Source organism: Pteropus medius, unplaced genomic scaffold, assembly GCF_902729225.1.
Source record: "Pteropus medius unplaced genomic scaffold, Ma_sr-lr_union100, whole genome shotgun sequence".
NCBI classification, from domain to species: Eukaryota; Metazoa; Chordata; class Mammalia; order Chiroptera; family Pteropodidae; genus Pteropus; species Pteropus medius.
In genome coordinates this window covers 10,097,825-10,125,038 of record NW_024347790.1, presented here as the reverse complement: position 1 = coordinate 10,125,038, position 27,214 = coordinate 10,097,825, and the positions used below count along the sequence as shown (strand labels likewise).

Below are 27,214 nucleotides of genomic sequence, written 5' to 3'. Positions count from 1 at the left end.
TGTCACCTCATGACATTCAATATTTATTAGTTTACTGTCTGTCCCCTACTAAAACATAGCCTACATGTAGTATATAGTAAACAAATTGTAGTATATAGTAAACAAATATTTGTTGAATTTGACCATATGCTCAGAGAATAAATACAGGGAAATGTCTACTATTTATCTCCATACATCTCTGGCCACAAGTTCCCATACTGAGGTACAGCTTTGGTGATTGGAGCCAGATGATGGTGGGCTAAATCAACCCCAATGCCTATAATCTAAGGCCTATGCTAAAGCAAGTCTCGATGTTTTCTTGGCACCCAGCCCAGAAAGCCTAAGATGGGGTCCCTCCCAAGTAGGGAAGCAGCTGTAAGCCCCTCTGACTAGACCAACTGCTTGGGGGAAGAAAGAAGCAACCCAGAGACTTCAAATCAAAAAAGAGAAAGGACATACTAGGTTGAAAATCTCAGCTCTTAACTTTTTGACATTTTATCAAAAGCTTTACCTATTAGCTCTAAGGTCTGTTAACTGTCCTTGGACTTGACCCCTTTGTGTCAACACTACCCGCATTTGTGGATGGAGTGAATGGAGTGTGTGAAGGAACACTAAATGAGGTGAATGGATTTACAGCATCATGCAACAAGGATCTCCAAGAAGTAAATCATGATGCTCAACCCATGAATGAGCTGAAATCTACCTCCTCAACCCCTCCTTCTGTCTTGGACCCCTCTCCCTTCCTCAGCAATCGCAGGACCAACACACCCATTAATTTGCCTCCTGTACATCCTGAAATTTAGGAGAAATGATAGCTTCATCTCTCAAGGAGAATGGTAGCCCTTCTTCTTGCTTCTGCTCATCAAATGGTCTAAAAGAACATTTGGCTTTCCAAAGCACCTGATTTACAAAGATGCTTGTATGCTGTGAGACCACCTCAGTGATTTCTAATTATTATGATTTGGAGGGGAGGGGATCACCCAGCCATGTTCTTAGAGACTCCACATGAGTCAGAGGTGATATGGATGTGCACACAAGGCATTTCTGTGAAGCTGCGACTTTATTATTCACACTCACTTCTACAAAGTCATTCCATTGTAAGCCTGTGCCCATAGCATGTGTTAAAAGATACTGGTGTGTGCCAAGCTTAAGCTGACATGAAAAGCGATCCAAGGATATTTGGTGACAAACCTGAACACCAGTACTGAGCACATCACAGTGAACACTCAGCTGCAGTGATCACTCAATGGAAAGCAATTATTTTCATGATTTTAGGGTCCTGGAAAGAGTGAAATAAAAATGTACATGGAAAGAGGTCATATGAGACAAAATGACCTGAATTGAGCATGTGGCTTTATAAAGGCAAGTTACTCTCTCATTCTGGACCACTGTTTGCTCAGCTGCAGTGATGAATTCCTCTCTTGGCAGAGCTGGTGTAAGAAGTTTAGCTATCAAATGTGAAGTGACTATGGATCACTCAGCATCCACAGGTGCTCCCAAAAGTTGTGGTCCTTCTCATTCTCCCACCTTTTTACTTGATGTGATCCCATCCTAGGTCTTGAGCAGAATCTTGAAATCCTCAAACAAAATTAATATTAATCTAGTTTATGTCTTAAAATAAACATGCCATGTGGAGTATGTAAGGAAAGCTCAAAATCGTACCAGTAACAATAAGGATCTGAACTCTCTTAAGGCCTTGAATCATCGAGTGCTGTTCTGGTATTTTGGGAGAGAGGCCATAGGCCATTGTAAGGCAATATTTGCCCCCAGATATGTCCCCAGACATGTCACTTATCTTCTTGCTGCCTCCATCTTGCCTCCTGAATAAACTCAGCTCTTTCCAATGGGGGGCTGGTTATAACAGTAATGTTAGTGGCCATTTATGGAGTACTTACTGAAAACTAGGCACTCAGGGCTCTACCCTTGACATGTATTATCTCACTTTATCCTCCCAACAACTGTGTGAGCTGGGTATCATAATTCCCATTTTACAGACCAGGAAGAAATAAAATAGCTAATTCGAGGTATGTTCTGGGAGGTGGCAGAGCATGCTTGCCATTATTTTTAGTCCCTTCCAAACCTCCACTAACCTGAAGAAAAATAAGTCTATCCAGTTACTCCTGACCTGGTACTTGGATCAAGGGAGAGTCAGTCATCCAATGTGGAGTGTGCTCTCAGGGGCACTGGGGAGGGGGACCACCCTCTCCTCCTCCTTCTGGTCTCCCCCAGTACAATGTCCAGTCCTTGAGAGCAGGACTGGGTCTGTTCTGTCACTGCTGTCTCCCCAGTGTCTGAGGCAATGCCTGGCTCACAGCAGCACTGAGCGAATAAAGGAAGGAATAAAAAAAAGTCTCACTGCCCAGTGGCTGGACTTGTGCCTTACTGTCTATTCCTTTGTCTCCTATTACAATGAAAATACCCCCAGAACAGGCAGCACTGAGGTTTGATGATCATTTTCTTGACTCTCGGTTTCTTTCCTGAGAGTAGGTTTTGATGGGATTAGGTAGAGAAGAAAATAACATAGGACTGATGAGGACCTGAAATGAAAAGGAGGTAAGCATGCAGAGGCAGAGCAGGGGTTGCTAAAGGCAGACTGAATTCGGCTCACTGTTTCACTTACTGAAAGTTCTATTAGGCTGAATTTCCATCTAATGAGAATCTTTACATAGAAGCTGTCTTTTTCTAAGCTGCCTAGGTTGCTATTAGGTGCATGTGCGTGTGTGTGTGTGTGTGTGTGTGTGTGTGTGTGTGTGTGTGTGTGTTTTAAATAAAAAAAACACCTATTTTGAAATTGAAACCCTCTCAAATAGTGTTGTTATGTGAAAAACATCTTTTCAAAGCAGTTATGAGAATTGTCTCCTCAAAAAAATGGGCTGAGGCCATGAGGGGCCTCAGCAGAATGTTGGTGACTGGCCCCAGATGCTCCGGACACGAGCTGGGCCTGGCTTAGTTATGGCAATTTGCCTGAAAGATCCCAGGATCTGTTATGATTGTGAAGAACATTTTTTCTAGGTGCAATTGTGCTGTTTCATTGAAGCTATTTCTGGAAGATCTTGTGTCACATGAAGAAATAAGAGGGATTTGGAATTAAGCTCATGGTTGGAGCTTTCATAGGATTCAGAGAGAGAGATGTGAATTATCGAGCTGCAACCTTAGCTTCCCTCTAAATCTACTTTCAGTAAAGGACATAAAACTCATCAGATTAATTTTTGCCAAGCTTTCCTGAAGATTTGTGGAGGTGATGAGATTCTAGAAAAGGATGAGTACTGAACAAATGATCTTCAAGATCCTTTCCGAGTCTGAGATTTTGTGACTCTATATTTTAGAGGGAAATAATCTTGGAACTCTTTATTTGGAGCTTGCATGCTATCTCTTGTTTCAATTCAGTGATTTATTTACTTCTTCTAATGTTCTTCATAGCAAATTGACTTGTTTAATTTAGTCCTATTCAACATTTCGATAAAACAGTTTGATTTAAACAGGGAAATTTAATATCTTGGCCTACTTATCAGCAAGAGAAAGTTCTAGTTTGTTCTCATGGCCATAAAAGAGATGGGTAGCTTTGGTGGAGTACAACAGAGAAAGAGAGAGCGAGAGAGAGAGAGAAAGTCATTTAGAAAATAAAAGATGACTCTTCCCTTCCTGAGTGTGTGAAGTTTCGGGTTGGATGCTAGAAGCTGACAAAGTTTCTCATTGCCTTTTCCATCTCTATGGCTCTGAACATGGCAAGTTCAGACTCTGCTCAGAATAGAAGAAAGGACAGTAACTTGACCTGATTCAACAGATCAGGAAATTAGCACTAGAATAATCAAAATAGGATTTAAGAACAGGTACTACAAGTAACTGTAGAATAGCCGTCTAGTGAGTGGCGTTGAGGTCATCAGATCCAGTAGTTGAAAGAGCAGTGTTGGGACCATTGGGGAACTGAGGCTCTCTGTCTGACTCTGTCACCGAGTGGCCGTGAAACCTTGGGCAAAGCATCTCCCACCTTTGGGGCTTGGTTTCTTCATCTATATAAAAAGGGAGGTTTTTGTTTTTGTTTGTTTGTTTGTTTGTTTTAAGTTACCTCATATTTATGTAGATTTCCCTATGTCGCTGGCACTGAGGTAAGTGTTTTATAAGGCTCGCATTTGATTCTCCAAAAGTCATGGGCCTTGGAAACTCTTAAAGAGCACAGAGCAGTGTCTCCTCCTCACATGGAGCAGTGTCTCCTCCTCACCTGACACACACGACACCCAACACCCTTTCTTCCTATGGGTGAGGGATTCCGTAAGGAACCCTCCCTGAGAAGATGGAAATTGTCTGGCCTAGAGAAAGGCTCTTGAGACATGACTTGGGAATTTTCCTTCTTCAGCCTGTGGAGATCTATTTATGCTGGTGGAGACAAAGAGTGAGTCGGAGAAGACTAGGGGAATGTATGGCATGGGCCGAAGCTGGAAGGAGAGATGCTACATGATGAACAGAGTGGCCCTGAGGGAGGTATGGAACTCAGGGGTGACATGGGAGTCACGTTACCTCTTCACCTGGAGCTTCAAGGGCAGGACTTACTTATAAGGACTTATCTGTCCAGAATGATTGGGATCAAGTGTTCAAGGTAGACACAAGAGTGCTTTCAATGGACTCTGAAAACTCCCTCCGGCCCGGCCATGTGAGATACAAGGAGGATATTTTGGTGGGGGGTGGGGAGTGGGAGTAACAATTTAATATCACTTCACATTAAGAAAAAGCTGGTTCAGGAAGGTATAAAATGTTAAATAAATGGATGAGCTGTGATGTACAAAACTTCATTGCTGAATCTTTTAATCTGGTTTCCACATTGGTGGTAGGGGTAGGGACCTAACTGGTCTGGGAGTCAGGAAATCTGTTTAATCCTGGCTCTATTTACCCAGCTAACTGTAGCCTCTTCATTTTTGAAATACTGAAAACAGTCTCCGTTCTGCCTGTCCCACAGGATTGTTGGGAGAATCAAACAATCTTGGAGCTCATGGATATTGGAAATGGTCAATGTATTGAAAATGGTCAAATAGTTATCAGATATAAGGTGTTATATATTAGAAGAACAGTTAATTTGTGAAAAATAAGCAGGCAGTTAGAACCAGTTGGTATTTTAGGTTTATAATTCAAATGTTCTTTCACAATTATGTGTGTGGAAAGAGGTACAAGAAAGAGGAGGGAGATCAAACGGTGGTTGTATAGCTGACTTACCTTTCTTTCCCTTAGAGATAAAGGATTAGACTTTCTTTCCCTTCAAATAAATATTTGCAGTATTAAGAAAAAAAGCATAGCAAAATTATTCTCAGACTATGTGGCCTGAGCTTTCTGGGGCAAGGTTAAGTCAATTTGTGTAAAGCATGAGCCCAAGAAATTTGTGCAAAACCCAGGGAGCATAGAGCAGATTGCTGGTCAACCGACCTCATTTCAGGTTGCGCAAACAACATAGAAGTCAAAAGAAAAGGTGCCCAATAGATGATCGTCTGGGTTTTTTGAGACTGCAAATATAGTAACATTTAACTATTTGAGGTCCAAATCCATTTCAGGAAAATAGTAATTGGAGAAGCTAAGAAATGAAAATTATCTCATGGTGGGGTACTAGGCTTAGTAGGCTGAATCATGCTCCCCTCCCTAGATGTTCACATCCTAATCCCCAAAACCTGGGACTATGTTACCTTACATGGCAAAAGAGGCTTCACAGATATGACTAAATTAAGGGTCTTGAAATGGGAGATTATCCTGGGTTATTTGGGTAGGTCCAATGTAATCACAAGGATCCTTATATTGTGAAGAGGGGACAGGAGGGTCAGAGTTAGAGAAGGAGATATGGTGATGGAAGCAGAGGTGTGTGTGTGTGTGTGTGAGAGAGAGAGAGAGAGAGATCTGAAGATTTTCTGATGATGGCTTTGAAGATAGAAGAAGTGGCTATGTACAAAGGCAGGCAAGTGGCTTCTAGAAACTGGGAAAGGTAAGAAACAAGATTCCCCCTACAGTCTCCAGAAGGAACACAGCCCTGCCTGACCCAGGGCAGGCTTCTGACTGCCATACTGTAAGATAATGAATTCACATTGTTTTAGGCCACTAAGTTTGTAGTAAACATGACTAAAAACAAGATAATTTGTGAGTACAAATCATTGGTTTCCTTTGATTCCATGGCTGCTGCTGTTGTTGTAGATTGTATTCACTGGTTTTCAATCTGTACATGCCCTTGCTTCCTTGTTTTAAATCCCCAAACACCCACACACATAGGAACATACAGACCACTTAAAACAGAAAAGGTTCCATAGTAGATCTGAGGCCCAGTATGACTTCCTGCTTCTCCTGACTGACGTCTCATCACAGGAGCCCCTAGTTTCCCTACAGACCCCTTTTGTCCTTCCCCATATCCTATTTCTCCCACCACCAGAGAGCTCCTTGATCTTTGAGGCAATTGTTTTCCAGACCCTAGGCTACTTTGGAGCAGAGATTGTAAAGGAACAATCTTAGGAATTATGTGGCAGGTAATGTGTTCTAACACCCATCAAGAACAGTCTCTGGTTCATTGCAGGGCCGGGTGATGGTAGAGTTTGGAACTGAGGTGTTGCTCAAATAGCCACAGTGTGGCTTTGAGGTTGTGTGCTGCTTTATGCTGGCATGTGAGAGAAAGCTGGCAGCCTAGCAGGCTAAAGCCGTTGAGCTCAATACATGTGAACGAGATAGGCCACTGTTTCAGTGCCTCAGTGGTAGTAGGGAGAATGGCATTAGCTCTTAGAAGGCAACCAAAAGGAATATGAAGTACTATATCCTAGCATTCAACAAGGAAGACTCAAGCTCTTAGGGTCCTGCCTGGCCAGCAGCTTGGTGGTAAGTAGGAGCCTGTATTGGCTGAGACAGATCTGGCCCAGAGATCAGATATGACAGACCACTGTGCCATTTCTCTACAATGATAAAACTTCTGGTTAAGTCTGCCAAAGGTTAACATTAAACGGTTCAAGGCACCATGAGGGTAGACTATCTGTTTAGAATTTTCAAACGAGAAAGACTGAGAACCTCTGGCGGGTGGTGGGGGAGATAAAGCATTTCCAAATATAATTCTTTCAACTCAGGCATTACACGGGAAGAACAGAGACACGTACATGCTCAGACGTGAAGGCAATGAGCCTGGGGACGGCGGCCATTCCTTTCTCCTTGACTTCTGGGAACATCTTAAAGCGCGCAATCAGCATGGCATACATGTTGGATATGGCGCCACCTAGAGTGCACAGCAACACACAGTTACCTTTTCCAGCCATTACCAACATTATTACATATGCAAGCCACATTCCTATTGCCACTGGTCTAGAGTCCTCCTTGGACACAGGAGAAGACGTTCTTATTGCCTATCCTTTGAACTTGATCCTAAGGCACTAGCTGAGATGGTCCAGAAAAAGAAACACTGGGCAGAACCATAGGATGGATGCTCCCCCTCCACACTCATCTCTGTTACCAACGAGAGATGCGATAGATTCTGATTTTGCTGGGAGCTCTTTAAAGAGCCTTTTAAAAACTGAGAAATTGTTGCCTTCCTTCCCAGCTTGTAAATGTGGTCTTTCCTACTGATGTCCTGATGGAGAAGTCTTATTTATTTTCATTTCAGTTCATGCAATGCCTTGTACTTAAACTGAGACAAATCAGTTGCCATTAATGATGTGAACTATAAATCAACAATTCTTACAGAATGAGGATAAACATTCAATCCCATCTCATCATACTCATCTCTTAATTTGCCTGAAATGATTCTTCCCTCTCAATGACATTATCGAAATATAATTGTAATGGTTAATAAAATCTTATTTTGCAATTACAGAAAAAACACACAACTAATGGAATTTTAAGTCCATATTGAATATCTTTTTCCTGAGTCATCCTAAGATTGTCAAGGATTTCATACCATAAGATTTATGCCTTATAACTAGAGTCTCATTTGACAAGCAATGAAGAGTGAGTTTTTCCCCAGGATTGTTGGAAAGGTTAGAATTTTTGCTATCCATGAAAAAGACAGATTGTTGTGCATGCAAATGATATACTGGCATGGAAGCTGTGAGATCTTGGGGCAGAGTGAAGGGACTGTCTCTCCTCCCATCCAAAGAAGAACATGCCATCACATGAGTGCTGAGTTCCCTTTCCTTCTGGTAGCTGAGGAGCAAAAGGGTTCTTATGCCTAGTTGAATGGCCCACCCGAGGCCATAACCCTTGCCTCATGGGTCCTGGGCTCTGACGCAAGCAGGCACCCTGACACAGAGCATTCGTCACCCAGATCCTGGCTCTGTCATCAGGCAGAATAAGGACGATTCCTACCTCTTCTGGACTCCAGAGACTTGGGATAAGCAGAATCCAGGTCAGACCTGCTTTGAGCAGAAACTGTGTCTAAAAGTCTGACTGTATACTAGACTAATTGGGGGGATTGCTTCATAATTTATATCAGTGTCTAAGCACTATGCTGTACACCTGGAACTAATATAAAATAATACTGAATGTCAACTGTAATTGAAAAATAAAACTAACTAAATAAATAAACAATAAAAGTCTGTCTAAAAGCTTATACTTCTCAATCTTGCCACTTAATGATATTTTGGGCTGGATAATTCCTTGTGAAGGGCTGTTCTGTGCATCATGGAGTGTTTAGCAGCATCCCTGGCCTCTACCCACCAGATGCCAATAACACTATGCTCTCCCAGTGTGACAACCAAAAATGCCTCCGGACATTGCCAAATGTTCCCTGGGGGGCAAGATCGAGGGCAAAATTCTCCTGACGAGAACCGCTGCCTTCACTGTCCTTCTCAGAAAGGCCAGGGAGAAAGGAGGACAGAAGAAAAAGGGGAAGATGTACACAAAGAAAGTGCGTTTCACAGGACACTTATCCAAGAAGCTTCTGCCTTCCCGCTCTTCATTTTGCACTTCAGCCGTTCTCTGTCTAAGGGTTCAGCAGCCCTGACAGGGATGAAGAGGCTTCTGGGCCTCTGGACAGAGCAGACTGTTTTGTGTGACACAGACAGGAAGACAGATGCGTAAGCCCTGTGTGCTCTTTTTTCCCCATGAATTTTCCACAGAAAGGATGCAAAAGCAAACCCTGAACCGTTCTGAAAATCTTGTTAGAAAAAGGCTTGTGACTAAGCCAAGCCTCTTTTCTTTTCCTCTCAGCCCTTCATGACTTACTGAGCAGCAAGGAGTGCTCAGTTCTCTCTGGCTATCAGGTGTAGGTGATGTCACATAAACGGATTTCTTCTAGAAGTCCCAAAGGACTTTCCATGATTCATGAAGCCTCCGAATGTGGATGGAGGTGTAAGGCAAACTGAGCTGAGCTATATATTCGAGCCACAGACCTAACTCTTTGTGCTTAGTCCCAGGCAATGGGACTTTTAGATCTCAGGCACATAAGATGCATGATTTCTCCTCTCCCCATTCTTCAAATTGTAAGACTCTTTACCCTTAGAAAGGTATTCATTAGCAAGTAAAAATGCTACAGTCCATCTCTCCTCTGTAATGTCTGTGGAGAGCAGAGAAGAAACAGGTTGCCAATGGACTTTTCTCCTGTCTCCTCCCCACTTTGCAATGTCTACGTTACACTGTAGAATGACATCTGTGGATTCCATCTTGGGGTGAGAGAATATGGGTCTTGAGACTCTAAGGAAGAAGACCCATGATCAAGTTAAGTCTTGTCTACCCCTTCTCTTGACCATTTCCTGTCATTGATGAGGGTGGCAGGGCAAGCCCTAAATCTATACCTGGCTTAGCAGAACTGCCAAAGAGGCTGCTTTCTCTTGGTGTGTGTTTTCTGGGGCAGGTGGGTTCCAAGACCAGCCAGGTAAATTAGGCCCGTCCCAAGCCCCTTTAGTCAACTTTTCGGGGTCGACAGGAGCAGCTGTTCTCTCCCGACTCCTGGAGAACCATTAAAAGAGAGCCCAGGACACTCTTGGCTCCCTCGGGGACAGCTCAATCATACAACCAACCTGAGAGAAGAAGTATGAAGGTAAGAATGATGCTGATTCCTGAACTCTACTCATTCCTCATGAAAAATACCTTAAGAGCTTCAGTTCCAGGCAATGATGACAAAGTTCCCTCAGGAGGGGATGGTTTTCCAGAGGAAAACTAAGTTTCCTACCAAATAGAGGCTAGCTTAAAATTCCTCACAGCTGGTGTTCAATGACTTAAAAAGAAAAGGCTAATTTTCCCTTCCATTTAACTAACACGTTTTCCTTTAGCACCTGAAAAAAAAAAAGTGCTATATCTTTAAAAACGTAAACTAAAATAGCAGATCTGAACTTGTAGGTAAAAGCTGCTTGATTTAAGCCTTGGCCTCGAGGCCACTGTCGCTCGTTTATCATTTTTTCTTTTCACCTTTTCTTTATTTTCTCTCTCCCTCATCATCCGCTTGTCTTTGTAGGTTTTCTGAAGAGAGATCACAATGTGGCCTTTGCTAGGCCTGACACAATGGCAGGTGTGGCTCTGGCTTAGTGTACTGAGTGCTAGGGGAGCCCCCAGCCCATTATGATGACCTCCTTCCTGCCACTGATTAGTGGATGATCTGCACACTAGGTTTCTTTAGAGACACTCTCTTCCCACTGCCTTCCTAATTTCTATTTCTCCTTTGCCACAAACCAAGGTCACACACAGACCTGGGAATCAGGGCCAGGGCTTTTTGTTCCAGGTTGATTCAGGTGCAAGCAAAGGAGCTCACAATTCAATGGCTGATGATACGAGGCAGCTTAGAAAAGACTGAGTGGCATGACAAAGAAGAGAGGGAATGAGAAAATTCTTAAAGAAATCATCACTCTCTTTTTTAGCTCTAAGAAATTGTCTCCCGAGGCATTCTCTGCCCTCCTCGATCAGCTTCTCTGCTTATTGCTGGAAAGCGGCAAGGTACATAGGCTCTATTAAGTAGACCTGCCTTGTTATGCACCCTCAAACAGAGAATAAATACTTTATTCAAAGAGGCTTTCCTTTTCCTTTCTCTAATTCTGGGAAGAGCATCCGAGAGTGAATTCTCTTTTAGGAATCTTTACTCTTTTGTTCTGCATGATCCATACGTCTTGTATGTAGGATCCCAGTAGAACTACTGGGTAAATATCATCTCTGTTTATGTTCCTTTTGAATACAAATAACTAATGTTCAAGCATGGGGTAGTTAGTTGGCTTGGAGGTAGAGCTAATGGTCATGTGTACTTAATCACACTCATTCTTTTGATCAACATACAGCCTATTTAACCTAAACAGAAATACGAACTAGATTGTTAATCTTTCCTAGGTTCATAATAGGGCATTGCACATCAGAAGGAAAAAACACAAAGAAAGTCGAAATATATACCAGGAGAAAATATCCCATCGCCAGAGCCCCCAGGCCAGCCAATGATTTCTCTCATTTTCTTTAGCGTGACATATTCCAAAAGCACAAATACTGGAGCAATTTCATAGGTGAACCTGAAATGTAGTAATGGTCACATTTTATGTATGTAACTAAAAAACATAATTCACCATTTCAATATCTATAGAACTATTTCCTTTCTCAAACACTACATTTGCAACTGTTATGAGTATAGCATTAAGCAGAGAGAAAATGATGCCTCCTAAAAGGTTTGCTCATTTTTTCTATATTTGTAAAGTCAAGAGCTTCAATTATTGGCTTACTGTACAAGGGTCATTTATCATATTGAATAAAGAACATTGCTGAGTAACACTATTTAAAAGACAACATCTGGTCTCATTTCTCTTTTACAGTATACATAATTATGAACCCAAAATGCAAAGAATACTCTTTTACATTTAAAAAATGTAGTATAACTTTGCATGAAAGTTACATCAGGACTATTTCTATTAAGATAGAATGAACACCCATATACTTCTGAAGTCCATATCTCTATTTTAGGGGCTACTTAATAAAAGAGATTTTCACAGGAGAGGTAGAATAAAGACTATGGAATCTCACTAATAATTATCCTGGATTACACAAAAAACACACTTACATGTTAGTGTTTGCTGTCGATGTCAGCCAGTCTGCCGCTAATCCCACCATATCCAGCCCAGTGGAGAGTTGATTGAAATATCTGGGGTGTCCTGAATTAAATGGAATACCAGAATCAGGGCTGTCTCCATTAGAAAATAAATGCCTCTCAAACACACAATTTCTCTAGCTAAAGAACCTTGAAAGATCCCTCAGTATTAGGAAATGCATATTCAGAAACCCACACGCACGCACGCACGCACACACACACACATCATCAATATCACACACACGCGCTATATCACACACACACACACACAGGAGCATTTTCTTTAGCAAGAGAGACTATTTTGTGTTTTGGTATTTCTTAAAACACTCTAAAAATCTTCCTTTGAACATTTACTATAAAAATAACAAATGTGGTTTGCAATGTGGACACTCGTTAATTTCCTAGCATTCTTTTAATACATTTGCAAACTAAAAGGCTAGTGCAATCCAAACATATTCAAAGATAAGCTATTCTTGTTTACACTCATGCTGTTAAAAATCCTTTTTTGTTGAAGCTGTTGTGGAAATCGGTCATTCCATGACATCCTCCAGGCATGCCAACATTCATAATAATATCAGTGACAAATGGCTGATGATTACAAAAGACAAGGCAAAAATGAGAAAATAGGACACTCAGTTGAATGATTTGCCCTGTATTGAAAAGGTGATGATCGTCTAAAGATGGCATGGACAAACGCAATTCTTGTTAATTCTTTTCTGTCCAAATATTTAATTATAAACAACAGAACTCCTTAGTTGTGATTTTTTTAAAAAGCTGAATACAGTCAGCATCACTGTCTTGTCAACAAGATACATGAAGATATCATCAATGGACTGATCAGTCCATTAGCAAGGCTTATCTAATTAATTTCTGGATGTCTCTTGGACTCTCAAAAGGGGTTGACATCCAAATACTCCAGAGGCTATTATTTAAAATGTGATGGTAAGTATCTCATTAGAATTCCATTTCCTTCTCTTGCCCCATAAAAGCCTATCTATAAATCTGCGATTTGCTTAGCAGCAAAAATTTGGGAAGATAAACAATTATGGATATAGCATCTGATAAAAAGGCATCTGCCACTTACTGGACACCTGTCTGAAGCCTGGGGATGTGATAGTCTCTCATGCCAGCATGGGCAAAACAAGATAAAGGGAGGCAATGGGAAAAGCAGAGACAAAAGTCAACACGGAGCTTATCTCTAGGACTGGGAGTGCTCTCTTATCAGCCCCTGGCATGTGGCTACACAATTAGACGCTGAGAAAAGATAGGGGCTGGGAAAGGAAAGAGCACATTTCAAAGAGATTGAGTTTTGTGCGGTGCTCTCTCCATTCCCTGCCATTGTTTTACCTTCCTATGGCCTTGCACAGTGCCCTTCGGTCTTTTTTGCTCTTTTCCAGGTCCTCTGATGCCGACCCTGTCAGTTTATGCATCCAGGGAAGTGAAAAAGCCTTCTTTGCTGCCCCCGCCGTCTGGAGCAACCCTCCACTCCTCTCTGCCTCATTGACTGCCCATTTCATTAGCGCTCACAGCTGAAATCATAGCGGTCTTCTCCCTCCCGTTGCCCCTGCATTTCTTTCCCTAAGCCATTTCTTTAAAGCGAGGAAATTAATAAGGATTAGCAAATCTATCCATTAATCTAAGCTCCCAATTCATATGCATTTTTCTAGACGAGTCTGGTGTCTATTATCATGCACTATTTAACTCTGTGGGGAATTGGGCATGAAAACCTCTGCATAAAATCCAGAGGGATGCCAAGATGTGTGTCGTGGTCCAGGATATCAGAAAGCCAACGCAGCGCTTCCACCCCCACCCGCCTTGACTGCCTTTGGGAAATTATGGAAGTAAGTTTGTTGCGTCAATGACCTGGGCCCTTCTCTATTTTTTTTTTTTGACCTTGGTTCCCATTTCACCTGACTTCCTTTCTCCTGCCTCAAATTTTTCATTCACTGATAATGAAGTGAAAATACAGAGGAAGATAGTTTGATGGGTCAGAACAACATGATCTCTTGGTTTCTGCAGAAATATTATATTTGCTCTCTTTGCATGACCCCTACAGGCTGCAGGTGAATCTAGGCAGGGCTCTCTGAGAGGAAGGATGTGAAAGACCTGTCTTGGAGCCTGCCAGCTGCCCCAGCAGCTCTGGCATCCAGCTGCCGCTGCCTCCGCCCCTATCCGGCCCTGTGCTTCGAGGCTGCGCGCCAGGAATCGGGTGGCCACGCGTAGCCCGCTCAGCCAGGGCGACAGAGAGTTTGAAACGTGAGATTAGAGCCGCTCACACCTCTGGAACGCTTCCTGCAGATTATCAAATGAGGCGGCAAGAATGCGCAGACTGCGAACAGCCAGCCCTGGGTACCTCTGACACGGGTGTCTACAATCATTTGGGGAGGAGCCCGAAGTCGTCCAAACTGCTCTCTATGTACCGGCAACACACACCCAAGGATGCCTCATTTATTGACGCTTCAGTTCCTTTGCCTGATGGTTGGGTTTAAAAGGGTCAAGACAACATCGACCCCTCCAACCCCCAACCACCACCATCACCACCAAATCTAATGGCACACCTCTCTCCTCCCGCAAACGCTAATTATTCCAGAATTCTTTCTCTGCGATTTTCAGTTTTCTGTTCCAACATTTCTTGCAGAGGCAATTTTAACAATACATGAAGACTTCATTTTAATGTATCTCTCCACTGCTCCTCTCTCTTATCTAGGCTTGAGTCCAAGGGGAAATTAGGTTAAGGACTCTCAGTAGAAAGCAGGTGATAACATGCATTTTATAAAAGAAGCATTAAATGCCTGACGGTAGCAGAGATGGTAACTACTTGACAGACCCTAAATAGTACTAGTTGTCAAACACGAGTTATAGCATTAAAACCTATAAACTTGCTAGTCGAAAAGAGAAGATGACTATTATTTCTTTGAAAGCTATTTGAGGGTAGGGTGGAAGACCAGACTATGTATGTTACAGATAACATTGATATTGAATTACTATTGTTATACCTTGTTTAGAAATTCAACTTAATCAATCATATTTTCCCAGAAACTCTATATACAATGCATTAGAGCTACACTTGACCAACAGTTTTACAAGCATTTGGACAAAAAATCTAAGTATTAAGTTGGCCCACTTTTTCCTGATACTAAATGGAACACAGAATAGCAATACCCATTATCTTAACTCTTTAATTTGTCTTTAAGACACCATCAGCTTTTAAGGATGAAGATGTAAAAATATTTGTATAGATTCTTTTTGGTTTGGTCGCAATACAAATAATAGGTAGCAATTTACTATTAACATTTAAATATTAGGTTAGGTGAAAGGGTCAAACAAAAATGAATTAAAAGCATTTTCAGGTTTGTGCCTACAGATAAACGAAAAGCTGTGAGGAAAAACATCTTTCATGCCTAATATATACATCTTGTGGATTCTCTGTGAACATAATTGAGAATGATATCTAATAAGCCTTCAAAAATCATATTGCACAGACTGAATTTGATAGAAATTAAGTCAAATTCCTTTCCCTATATATCCAATTCTAAGTCCATAGTCTCACAAAAGTGGATACTTATTAATAATTCAGTACATCGATTTCCCAAGTTTTCTTCTATGCATAGCTTTCCTCTCTGTTCGTATAAAGAATGTGCAAAAACAAAAACACAAAATAGAAAGAGCGAAAGCCACATAGCAAACATTCTTAAAATGTTTGGTGTTGATTAGAATGATACTGATCAAGTTTAGATCCAAATCAATTAGCCACAAATCAATTTAGATCCACAAGGTCTTTCTCTTTCCCCCGAAAATTTAGTCATACATATTTTTATTGCTTTAATGAAGTGTTGCGTCATGTATCGGGATGATTAGAGACAATGTAGAAAAGGAAGAGGTAATCATGACCTGGAAGATGAATAGCTGACTTTGTGTAGATAAAATGAAAGCTTAGAATGCACCCACATAATTGACACACCTGGAACTATAAAATGAATAGAGTATGTGAAATAGAATACTGTGAAAAAGCAAAAATACCAAATATGATGAAAAATCTGCCCCTAAGGATATCTGATTCCCTAACCCCCCCTTTTAAATTCTTATCTTGTATACAGATTAGCTCTGAAGCATACATCATCCTTGTATACATGGCTGAATTGTTAGGATAGTTTGTATTGTGTTTTCTTCTGTGTACATTTCTTTGAAAATGGAGACAACTTGGAGTTCAAATCTGAAGTCTTGGCCATTTGAGACAATGCCAAAATATTATCTGTCTGGTTCAATAATTATATAAAATGGTTTGTCCAATTTCTGACCATTTCTATGCCAAAGAAATGATCAGGACTACATTAGTATTTGGGCTTTTTTTTTGGATCATGTTTTTTGAGCATTCATTTCCACATTCCCTTTCTTTCTCCATTTTGGGTCCTTTCTACTGGCCTCTGCTGACAAATAGTTGCTTCTACATCAGTGGTTAATCCCCATGGCCAAATACGTGCAATGTAAAATCTGACGATTTAGAATTAACGTTTCTGATATTGTCAACTTCAGAAACATTAACACTAATAACAAAGGGTGTTTTCATTTGAGTCATTCTAATAATGACTATTTTTTAAATGGCGAAAATAACTTTGTAAATTTGAAAATGTTAGTAACTCCATAAAAAAGAAAATATTTTATAGAAAAAAAAGATTGTGAAAGAAAAAAGAGCTTTATTATTTCTGATGAGACAATACCTGTTTTAATTGCATATTTTAGAGTTGTTTGGCAATGCATCAAAATTTCCTCCAAATTTTGTGGTTGGTCTGTCAATTCCCAATTATACTCTTGAAGAAGCTCATTAGGGTAATGGAAATCAATCACTTTGGTTGATCTATCGAAACTTTTCACCACATACTGAAGCAAAATATTCATAACATCCTGCAGAAATGCCAAGGTGGGCCTCTCTCCATCACAGGCTGGCAGCAGGTCTAAGGAAAGGAATCAAAATGCCACGTTTTAATTTTACTATGGAAATATCCAGGCAAGATCTTGATCTGGCAATTTCTCTTTGAACTGAGAGATTATATGTTTTTTAAAAATCTGGAAACTCAGAGCGTTTTCTTTAAAAGGGAGGCATTTTTCAAAGACGAATGAATGAGAAAAATTAGGATTTCTCCTTTCCCACCCCAAATGAACTCTTGCATTTCAATCCATAACTTATTGTTTGCTTTCTTTTTAAAACAGAGTGTACCTCCACTTACTTATTTCACAGGGGGTTCTTCCTAAATGTTATTTCTCAGCAAATTATCTTAAATGATTATGGAAATACTCCACATCAAAAATGGTTGAGGAATGCCTTTGGGCAACCCAGCAATGCGGAACATGCAACGTTAGGATCTCTGGCTTATTATGAAGGCCCGCTATTTCTAAAGCTAGTGTTCGTGTGTGTGTGTGTGTGTGTGTGTGTGTGTGTGGTGCGCACGCGTGTTTGGATGACTAGATGTGTAAGCCTAAAGGAGTAAAACCGCGCACAGGTCTCGCGTGAATGGAATCGTTCTCCTGTGAAATCGCAGCTACAAATTACTCGTGCGATCGGAAGACCTAGAAAGTCTTAGCAATTCTGAACAGGAAACCAAGTCCCACCCGAGGCCTCAGCTGTACCAAAAAGCCGACCTCGAGCTCCACGCACATAGGCTCCTCGGCCCCCGCAACCCCGAGGGCGGCCTTGGGGTTAGAGTGCACGGCCCCTCGGACCCCCTTGGAACGATGGGGCCCAGCACCACGCAGAAGCGGGGGTCAGGACTCGGACCATGGGGGCAGGCCGGGCGTATCTCACTTTCCACTGAAGATGCCCGGAAGGTCCGCCTCCGCCCTCTACCTTCGCTCCTGGTGTCCTGCTCATGGTGCGGGTCCCTCTTGGCCGCGGTGGGCGGGGCAGAGCGAAAGGCAGGGGCTCCCCGCGGCCCCACGAGGCGCCTTTACCTGTTGCGTGTAGAAATGCATAGTTGATATCGGCTTTGGGGCAGCTGCACGGCTTCTGGTTGCAGGCACAGGCGGCCTTCCGGGACGTGGCCCGCGGGGGCTCGCTCCCGCCGCTCTCCGCGGGCTTCTCGGCGTCTCCGTAGAGCAGAGCTGGGCAAGGACACGGAACGCGGACCTCGGTCAGCCACTGCCTGCGCGGCCGGGCTCCCTCGTTCCCTCTTATCCCGGCTCCGCTGCTGGGGGCGTGGAGCTGAGAAGGTGGCTTTGCCCCGCGGGCCCCCAGGCACCTGGCCCTGTCCGCCTCCCTCCCCTGGGCACAGGCACTCACCGCACAGCTTGTTTCCAATGCCGCCCGTGAACTTCTGGGCCACCTGACACCAGGCTCTCGCTGTAAGTAAAGACAGGCAGGAGGATAGAGAGGCAGAACGAGAACAGCAGACGAACGTGTGAAATTTCTTTCTATGTGAACGACGTCAATAAACCTAGGGTCGGGGAAGAGGCCGTCTGGGCTCCGCACCGCGGGCAGGTGCGGGAGGTGCTCGAGAGCCTGGCAGCCCCGCTCGCTGATTCATTTTCCAAGAAGAAGCTCACACCACGGCCCCTTGCACTTGCCTTCCAGGTACCAGTCGATTCTGGCAAACTCCCTTTCCTGCCTCTCTCGGGCGAGTTTTCCTAGACACCGAGCTTGTTCCTTTCCTCGTAGGTTCTCCTTCTAGACAAAGCATTCTAGACCAAGTCGAGGTGGGGAAATTTTCACCTTTCCAATTTTTCCTTTCTCCATTGAGACTCTGTCCCTCTCCAGGGGCCATACACCAAGATGGTGGCAGTGTCCCAGACCCGCGGAATTCAGGGGCGAGGAGATGATTTTGATGGGAAGGCTCTCCCAGACGTCAGCGGGAAAGGCCCGGGATTTTTGCGGGGAGGTCTTCCTAGGGGATAAGGACCTGTGGGGGTTTTGGTCTCTCGGACCATCAGTGACCTACCCCAAGAGCAGGGCGAAGCTACCGAAGTTTCCTGTTGCAGGTGGAAAACCTCCTTCGTCTTCCCTAGCCCCGCAAACCCCAGTCCACGCGCAAAGCTCGCCTGCTGCAGGTCCCGGTCCTCCTACCTGTGCCGGGGTTCTCGGGATCCCCAGAACCATCTTCAGATCCAAAGGACCAAAAGCCGGAGCCGGGAGAGGCCATCAGCGCTGCGAGACTGGAGCAGGTCGCCTCCGAGTGCGAAGTGTCGGAGAGCTGCTCTCGGCTCCGTCCTGCGCGCGCGTGCCTGTGGGTGGCGGGAGGACCGCACCGCGCGGGGACCCGCGCGGCCGCGCGGCCGAGGGTGGGTGTCACACAGGGACAGCAAAAGTGCGTGTCTGCGTGTGTGTTTGTATTGGAGTTAGGGCTTTGAGACGTGGCAATGCTCTCTGAAAGCTGTGGAGGTTAAATATGAAAGGCGACCGTAAGGGTCCTCAGAGCCAGGAGATGGGAAGGCGCAGAGCGCCGGAATGATTTTGAAGGCAAGGGAGCCCAATAAGGACGGATGAGGGGGCGGCGGAGGGGAAAATGGGAGAGGGAGGGAGCCGAATCGTGAGGGTGCGAGGCAGGCAGTGCGCACGAGCTGGAGTCAGAGCGAGTGGGTGGGAGGCGTGCAGGCGAGTCCAAGCAGAGAGAGAGGAGGAAGGGCGACAGCAGCCCCCGCCGGTCCGGGTGCGCTGTCCATGGTGCTAACGCGGTCAAGCGAGCGCTGGCTTCAGAGAGGGGTGGACCAGAGAGACCTTGGCGAGGCGGGAAGGGTGGCTGAGAGGTGTCTTGTATTACGCATTAACTGGTGTATTGTTTGAGGTCTGGCTCTGGCTGCCGGAAAGGAGGCGCGGTTCCCGCGCCGCCTTCCTTCAAGACAGTACTGAGGTCGCTGTGACCTCGAGAGCCTGAGAGGCTGGACCAGAATCAGGAGCAGTTCGAGAGCTTGGGAAGGGGACGGCGGGGGAAGGAACTGCGGGGGAAGGGCACCGACGCACTGATGGGCTCATTTCAGCTCCTTAGTAGCGCCTAATGCCTGCCTACTGAGCCGCGCGATCCCCGGGGGCGCACCAGTCCAGCGCTTCCAAGAGTGCAGTCGCCAGACTCACTGTCCAGGCTCTGACTGACGGCTGGGGAGAAAGACTGCTGATCGAGACAATTAAAATCCATGCTGGAGTCTATCACCGAGGACCTCGGGCTGGGGAGAAAATAAACGAATGGAAACTTCTTGGAAGGGGCTGAGGGAGAGGAGCTAGAGTCGGCAGGATGACGGCTGATGGGGGATGGGATTGGGTCATTTGGTGACCTTGGCCTGCGGAGGCGTGGAAAGGCCGCTTCTTATGTGTGACAGGAATCAGTGTGTGCGTGGGAGGCGTGCACAGAGTCTCGAACTAAGCAATCTGAGATTTCCAAATCGAGGCGGAAAGATGGCATTGTCTGCTGGGTCCTGCTTTTAGCGGGCCTCAAATCAATGACCACCCCTCCACCAAAAATCTGCAGGATAGCATAGGAAATACGAGGAGACTGGCTATTTCTGTGGCCTGGTGAAAAGAGGTTTCTCCTTTCCTGAGAAAGTTAGAGTCTCTCTTTTCTTATAATTTCCTTTTCTCTAAAATCTGTTAAACAACGGGAGGGCGCCCTGAGAATTCGGGCCTGTTGAGTTCGCGCTGCTGTCTTTCCCTTGGCTGTAGAGAGCAGCCGCCCGCACACCTTGTAGGTCCTGGGCAGGTGGAAAGAGGGCGAGGAGGACAGGATGGGACTGGGCTGCCTTCAGGCCTCCAGCGGCATGCATTCCTGGGATACTGCTCCCCTTGGGTGGGCGCTTTTCATTACCATTGTGTTCCAGCTACTTTTTCTCTGACCTCTTGAACCAAGTCACTCCAAGCTGCTGCCAAAACAGGGACCCATGGATCCTCAGTTTTGGCTACCACCCTTCGACTCTGGCCCAGGAAGGACGTCGTGGGGCCCAGGGTGGCCGCCTGCAAACCCAAGTCTTGTGTCCCTAGGCACGTGTGTGTGTGTGTGTGTGTGTGTGTGTGTGTGTGTGTGTGTGATTGGCCAATTCTCTCCACAAAGCTTTATTTTCTTCCCACGTGACCGAGCCAAGAGAAGCGGTAGGATCTGCCCGCGGCCACCTGGCCCGAGCTGGGCATGGCACAAAGCCAGCTGTGCTGAGGAGCCTGCATCAGGCCGCGGGAGCACTGTGGGCACCGACCCAGGCTTCAGTTCGGCCCCTCTCGCGGGCACTCCAGTGGAGCCAGGCAACAACGCCAGGGTGTACAGACTTGGTGGTTCTGCCGTCCGCTAGCTGTCTGGGCAGCTCCGCCGCTCTTGCTCCAGCAGTGCAGATACGCGTCGGAGAGACGGGTTCTTTGTTTAAATCCACTCCACATCCTGCACATTTCGCTGCCAGCCAGCGGGCTGCGGTGGCAGAACTTTTCGACTATGGATGAATGGTCGAAAACATAAAGGTTCTTCAAAACAAGAGTTTCAAACACACACAAAGCCCCCGAAGGAAGAAGTGGATTAAAACACGAGGAAGGTAGAAATCGCAGCACCTGGATTTAACGGATTTTAAAAAACACGACTTAAAATGCTGTTTAAACTCCATTAAATCCCGCAGCTCTGGGGTACATTGAATCCAAAGGTGGTATTTACCTCTCTCTCTCTCTTTTTTTTTAAATTAATACCTCCTTCTTAAGATGCACACCGCATTTGATTTGTTCTCCCTCAAACGCCGTCCCTCCCTAGACGGCAATTTGCTTTATAAAGACTTATATTTCTCCGAAGAGTCCACTCCCCCCTTTGTCAGGCTTGGGTTGGAGATAACAAAAGAGCTCAAGGAGGTAATAATTACCGTCATTAGTTCACAAAGGAGGCAGCCACCGAATGGGAAGGGGAGGCGGGCCAGCGCTGGGGAAAAGCTTTCCAATTCCTTTCCTCGAAAAAGGGAGAAAGACCACGCTCCGGGCCGCCTGCCGGGCCGAATTCCTTGGCTAACCTATTTCTTGCTGGTGGTTTACCCAGAGATGGCGTTGCAGGCCTGCCAAGGAAGAGTGTCTGGTACAAGTTTTCCTTTATATCCTTCCAGCGTTTAAACGTCAAAGGACAGAAAAAGAAGAAAGATGGAAAGGAGAGAAAAAGAAAAGAAAATACAAAAGAGAAAAGGAAAACAAAATCATTGCATCCTTTCACCAAACGTTTGCCATTCTCTTTTCCAGTCCCACTTTTAAAAGTGGCGTTTAAGGAGCGGGGCAATTGCCTCTCTTTCCAACAAAAGAAGGGCCAGGCTTCCGGGGGGTCTGCGGGGGCTACTCGAGGAGCCTGGATTGAAGAAGGGGCCTGGCAGGAAGCTCGGCGTTTACTCCGCCCCCCTCCCCTCCGAGTGGTGGCTGGACGGGTGAGTACGGGTGAAGGCTGCCGGGTCACGTCGGGTGCAGATATCCCTCCCTCCCCGCCACTGACAATGAACCATGCCCTGCGGCGCTGCTTTTGTGGGTGCCTGGGCCAGGCCCTGAGCTACCCCCAGCCGCAGAGCCAGGGGGGTGGCTCCTCCCTCCGGGTCCCAGTGCCGGGTGGAGGCTGCGGCACTAACCAAGGGGAAGAGCGGGGCATAGAGCGCACTTGGCCTTGGAGCTCAGCCCTGCCACCATGGGACGTTTCATTCGCGCAGGTCTCTTTTGTAAAAGGAAGAGTCTGTAGGAGTCATCTTCGGCGCTAATTCTTTGGGCTGGAGGGAACCTGACGTCCGGTGGGCGAGTGGCACAACAAACGTACCAGCCGGCTGCACGCGCTTTCACCCTCTCCTCGAATATTTCCCCAGTCTCCTGGCTCTGGGCCGTGGGTGCAGGGGCCGGGGACACAGGCAGAAGGGACGGCCCCATCCCAGAGAGAACCCTTCTCCCAATTCAGTCGTCGATGAAACCACTGCGCAACCCTTCCTCACCCGCACCAGGCCTGGGTTTTAAAACTGGACGCATCAGCCAAGGAATGCAAACCTCTGCCAACCGGTGCCCTCTCATCCGTCTTAAACTCACCAAAATTCAGAGCAGCAGAGATTGCCCCAAATGCGCAGACTAAGAGATCCTAAAAAATCTGACAGTTAATTATAGGCAGAGACTATAGGAAGCCACATCATTTGAGAAAGGGGTGTGTGTGTGTGTGTGTGTGTGTGTGTGTGTGCATGTTTTAGCCAGCGTATTGAGGATTTGGAGATTTGTCTGGAGGCCATGTATGTGTCGCAGGTAAGGGGTTTTAACTTCGTATGCGCGTTTGGGTGGCTGTGGGGACATTGTTCACTCACGGAGACAAAAGGCTCCTCCCTCACGTCGTGGTGGTCCTCACCCGCACAGCGGGACTCCAAGAGCTGGGCCCCAAAGGAGAGTACAGCGCACCAGCCCTGAGAGCCACGGACTTTCCAAGGCACTTCCTTTATTTAGTAACCTTAATAACCAAGGAAAGGGAAAGCACGAGTTTGAGAAAAAAATTCATATTCAAAGCTCCTCTCGCCCACCCCGCGCTTCTCCGCCCACCGGGCTTTGTCCAGTTCTCACAGACTCAACCCGTCCCTGAGTGTCCCGCGAGCCTGGGAGGGAGAGGCGTTCCCATGAAAGAAGAAATCTTTGAAGTCCCACAAAATGAGAGAGGAGGGGTCAACGACAGCTCCGGCGCAGTCGGGGGCTCAAAAGGAGTCGCAAACAAGTGAACACAGATACACTGGGGGACAGGAAGAGAGGGTGAGGAGCGCGACTAGGCGGGGTCTGAAGGGATCCCAGGTCTCTGCCTTCCGAGCGCCAAAGGCTGGCCCAGGCACTCGAGGGGTCACGGCCGTGGCTTCAGCGCCCGCTGCTGTCAACGCCTGAGGGTCCCCCGCTTTGGCTCCTGCACAACACTGTCTCCAGCACATTTCGGCGGCCGAGGCCGCGGAGCAGCTGGTCTACTACACTTGCTGGACCAGACGCCGGCGCTGGGAGGTTTTGCGCAAGAGCCTCCTGTAGTCGTAGGGGTTGGGCGCCGGCCCATTCTCCTCCTCCTCGGGGTCCTCCGCCGCCCAGCACCTGCGAGCGAGACCCAGGGCCCGGGCGTCAGCGGCGCCACCGTGAGCAGCAAGCACATCCCCCGCCCAGTCTGAGTTAGAATCATCTTCCCCGCACCTCCCACCACTGGCGGGAATTTGAGAACAGCACATTCAAAACGTCAGGATAGTGGCCAAAAGGATCTGCGATAATTTTTCTCGGCAGGTTTTCAAAACTCCTCTGAGTCCAGTAGCAGAAAGACCAGTGGAACCTGGTGTCTCTGTGCTTGGATGACGGCTAAGTCAAGCGTCAAAAGGTTTAGTTCAGAAAGGTGAGGCTATTTGGCTTGAAATAATACACAACCAAAAAACAAATACTTATTTTAGTTGCCTAATAGACAACGATTATTTTGCATTTTAAGCTGCTCAAATGTTTCTTAAAAATGCTCTCCTCAAATCTGACCAAGCACTCAGGGTTCCACGCAGTGGCTGTGGGCCCTTCAGCTTTTCCATTGTCTCATTGTTTTCAGTGAGGCCGCTGGACTAAATTTCCTGAACTCACTGCCGGGAACCCCTGCCAGTGTTTACTTTTGCATTCTGCAGCTTGCCTGGGAAAGTGGGGTGCTACCTAAAATGCAGCTACATAGATTCATCCATTTATCCATAGAACACCCACTAAGAACCAGCCACCAGTGCAGGTGATAGGTGAGCAAAGCTCCCTGCTCTCATGGAGTTTATAGTCTAGTACAGGAGAGGGCCATAGACAGCTTTTAATATACCAGATGGTGAGAGCTGCTAGACAAAACAGGCTAATGGAGAAAGAGTGATGATGTGTGTGTGTGTGTGTGTGTGTGTGTGTGTGTGTGTATTGTAATGTCATAGAGGGTGCTGAGGAAAAGCCACCCAAAAGGTGACACGGAAGGAGAGACCTGTAGGGAGAGGAGGAGTGAGCCAGCATATCTCTAAGGGAAAGGCAGTCATTCTAGGATGACGGTCAAACAACGTAAAGGTCTCAAGACTACAGAGTGAGTATTGTGTTCAAGGAATAGCAAGGAGGCCCCTGTGGCATAAATGGAGTGAGGGATGGGGAGAATAGCAAAGGATGAGAAAGGAAGAATAAGGCAGCGTGGAAGGTAATTTAGTGCTTGGAGCCCATTGCAAGGACTTGAATTTTCTTACAATGAGAGAGACTTTGGAAAGTTCTGAACCAAGGAATGATTCGTGAAAGGATCTGGCTTCCAGCGCGGACACAGGGAGGCCTGTAAGATCCTGCACTAGTCCGAGCGAGACTGATAATGGCTTATTCTAGGCTTGTAGAACAGGTAAGAAACGATCAGATTCTGGTCATAAGTTGGCAGGTAGAACTGAAAGTTTGTTGATGGACTGGATGTGGAGTGTAAAGGTGAGGAACCAAAAACGTCTCCAAGGTTTTTGATTTAAACAGCTGGAAGGATAAAGTTGCCATTTGATATGAGGAAAGCTGCAGGAGGAGCATATTTTGTGGGGGAGGAGGTGGATAAAAATTTTGGTTTTGGTTATGCTAAGTTTACTTATTAAATATCCAAGAGGAGATGCTGACTAGGCAGTTGGATACCCAAGCCCTGATCTAGGCTAGAGATTTCAGTTTAGGAATTTTAACTAAATAGATGATACTTTAGGTAGTCAGAGTACATGTTGATAAAGCAAAGGACTGGGACACTCCAATGTTGAGAGGTCGGTGCAATGAGGAGGAAGTAGCAAAGGAGAAGGAGAAGAGGCAGCCAGTGAGGTAGGAGGTAAACCAAGAGAAGTCTTAGCCTGGAGACAAATGGAGAAAACGTTTAAAGAAAAAATGAGTAATTGTAAAGAAAAAGTATTCAATGCTGCTGATGGGGTGAGATAAGAATTGAAAATAGATAACGGGATATGGAAAATGGAGGTCACCGGTGACCTTGACAGGGGCAGTTTCAGTGGAGTGGTCGGATTGGAAACCGGAGTGAAGTAGCTCAGGAGAGAATGGGAAGAGAGGATGTGGAGATCTGATCATGAATTATTTCTCTTTTAATAATGAAGGGCAGGAATGTGGGTGGTCTGGAAGGGGGACTGAGTCAAGGGTGTTTTTTATGATGGGCCCAATTGCATCATGTTAACAGATTGTCAGAAATGATGCTGTAAAGAGAACAAATGTTCAAGATGCAGAGGGGAGAGTGGACAATTGCTGGACAATGTTCTTGAATAGAGGGAAGGAGCTGGATGACAGACAGTCACCCATGGTCAACTGAGGGGAGTATATGGGTAAGTGGCAGATTTGGTGGTGGGAGCATGTGTCTGTTCTCTGCTATTGCTTTCTCAGTAAAATAGGAAAAAAAAAAAAGACTGTCAGGTGATAGAGCAGAGGAAGTCTGAAAGAGTGGACTGGGAAAGTGAAATAATGGATATTTAGGGAAATGTAGTATTGCAGAATAACTCCGAGGGCCTGCCCAAAGTATGCGCTCATAAATTTTAAGTGAGAATAGACTGTGTTTTTCTCTACTCATGTTCAGGTACATGGATGTGGGTATGGATCAGGTAGGAAGTTGGGTTCACCCAGCAATGGGGTTTACCAGCTGAATATAACTGAAGGAGAAAGGGGCAAGGTCATTGAAGACATATGCGAATGAGTGAAAATAATGAGAGGCTAGAAAGGAAAAGTTAGAATTTGCCTGCAGATGGAATATGCCTTTATTCTAGTCCATTTTGAATAGGGAATTTAAGAAAAGGAATCTTCGTGAAGGTCTTTGTGATGGGGAGGATCTTGGGTAACTGACTTGAGTTCTCATTCCTGTTCACCTCATTTCCATTATAAGAATACTGAGGACCAACAATCTTCCAGGTACATTACACACATTATTTTTAATTCTAAGGATAACATGGCAAGGCCTTAGTTCTTCTTATCGTCAATCTGCACATGAGGAATTGTCCAGAGCATGTAGTAGATCTCCTACTTTCCCTACTGTATTCCTTTGCCTCTTTTCTGCTGATGCTTGTTTTGTGATTCTCCTATCCCTTAACTGAAGCACTCTTGTTCCAGTCTATTTTTCTCCACTTTTCCCTTCCATCCTCCCTGCATCTTCTTGCCATAATTAAAACCTGGCTATGTTTTAAATACCCCACATCACTCTCTATTGCTCAACAGGTACCCGTAAAGTTCCATCTGAGGAGATGTTGCTCTCTGATGCCATTCTCGAATCACTACCTGCCACCACTTTCATTCATCTAAAATGCATAAGACACTTAACTCATCATTGCCTTTGTCCC

The 27,214-nt window shown here is 45.4% G+C and overlaps 2 protein-coding genes across 2 annotated transcripts in view; both read right to left on the bottom strand.

The window, feature by feature from the left end:
• GAD2 (glutamate decarboxylase 2) overlaps nt 1-19,534 on the bottom strand; it is a 71,181-nt gene extending 51,647 nt beyond the window's left edge. The window contains exons 1-7 of the mRNA XM_039877594.1: nt 19,029-19,534; nt 18,249-18,308; nt 17,921-18,070; nt 16,693-16,926; nt 11,948-12,038; nt 11,293-11,405; nt 7,086-7,201 (exon numbers count right to left, since the gene is read on the bottom strand). Coding sequence (XP_039733528.1) covers nt 7,086-7,201; nt 11,293-11,405; nt 11,948-12,038; nt 16,693-16,926; nt 17,921-18,070; nt 18,249-18,308; nt 19,029-19,104 — 840 coding nt within the window. The 5' untranslated portion in view covers nt 19,105-19,534. The remainder of the gene's footprint in view (nt 1-7,085; nt 7,202-11,292; nt 11,406-11,947; nt 12,039-16,692; nt 16,927-17,920; nt 18,071-18,248; nt 18,309-19,028) is intronic.
• Nucleotides 19,535-23,396: 3,862 nt separating this feature from the next.
• MYO3A (myosin IIIA) overlaps nt 23,397-27,214 on the bottom strand; it is a 186,539-nt gene continuing 182,721 nt past the window's right edge. The window contains exon 34 of the mRNA XM_039877586.1: nt 23,397-23,981. Within this exon, the coding sequence (XP_039733520.1) occupies nt 23,864-23,981 (118 nt within the window). The 3' untranslated portion in view covers nt 23,397-23,863. The remainder of the gene's footprint in view (nt 23,982-27,214) is intronic.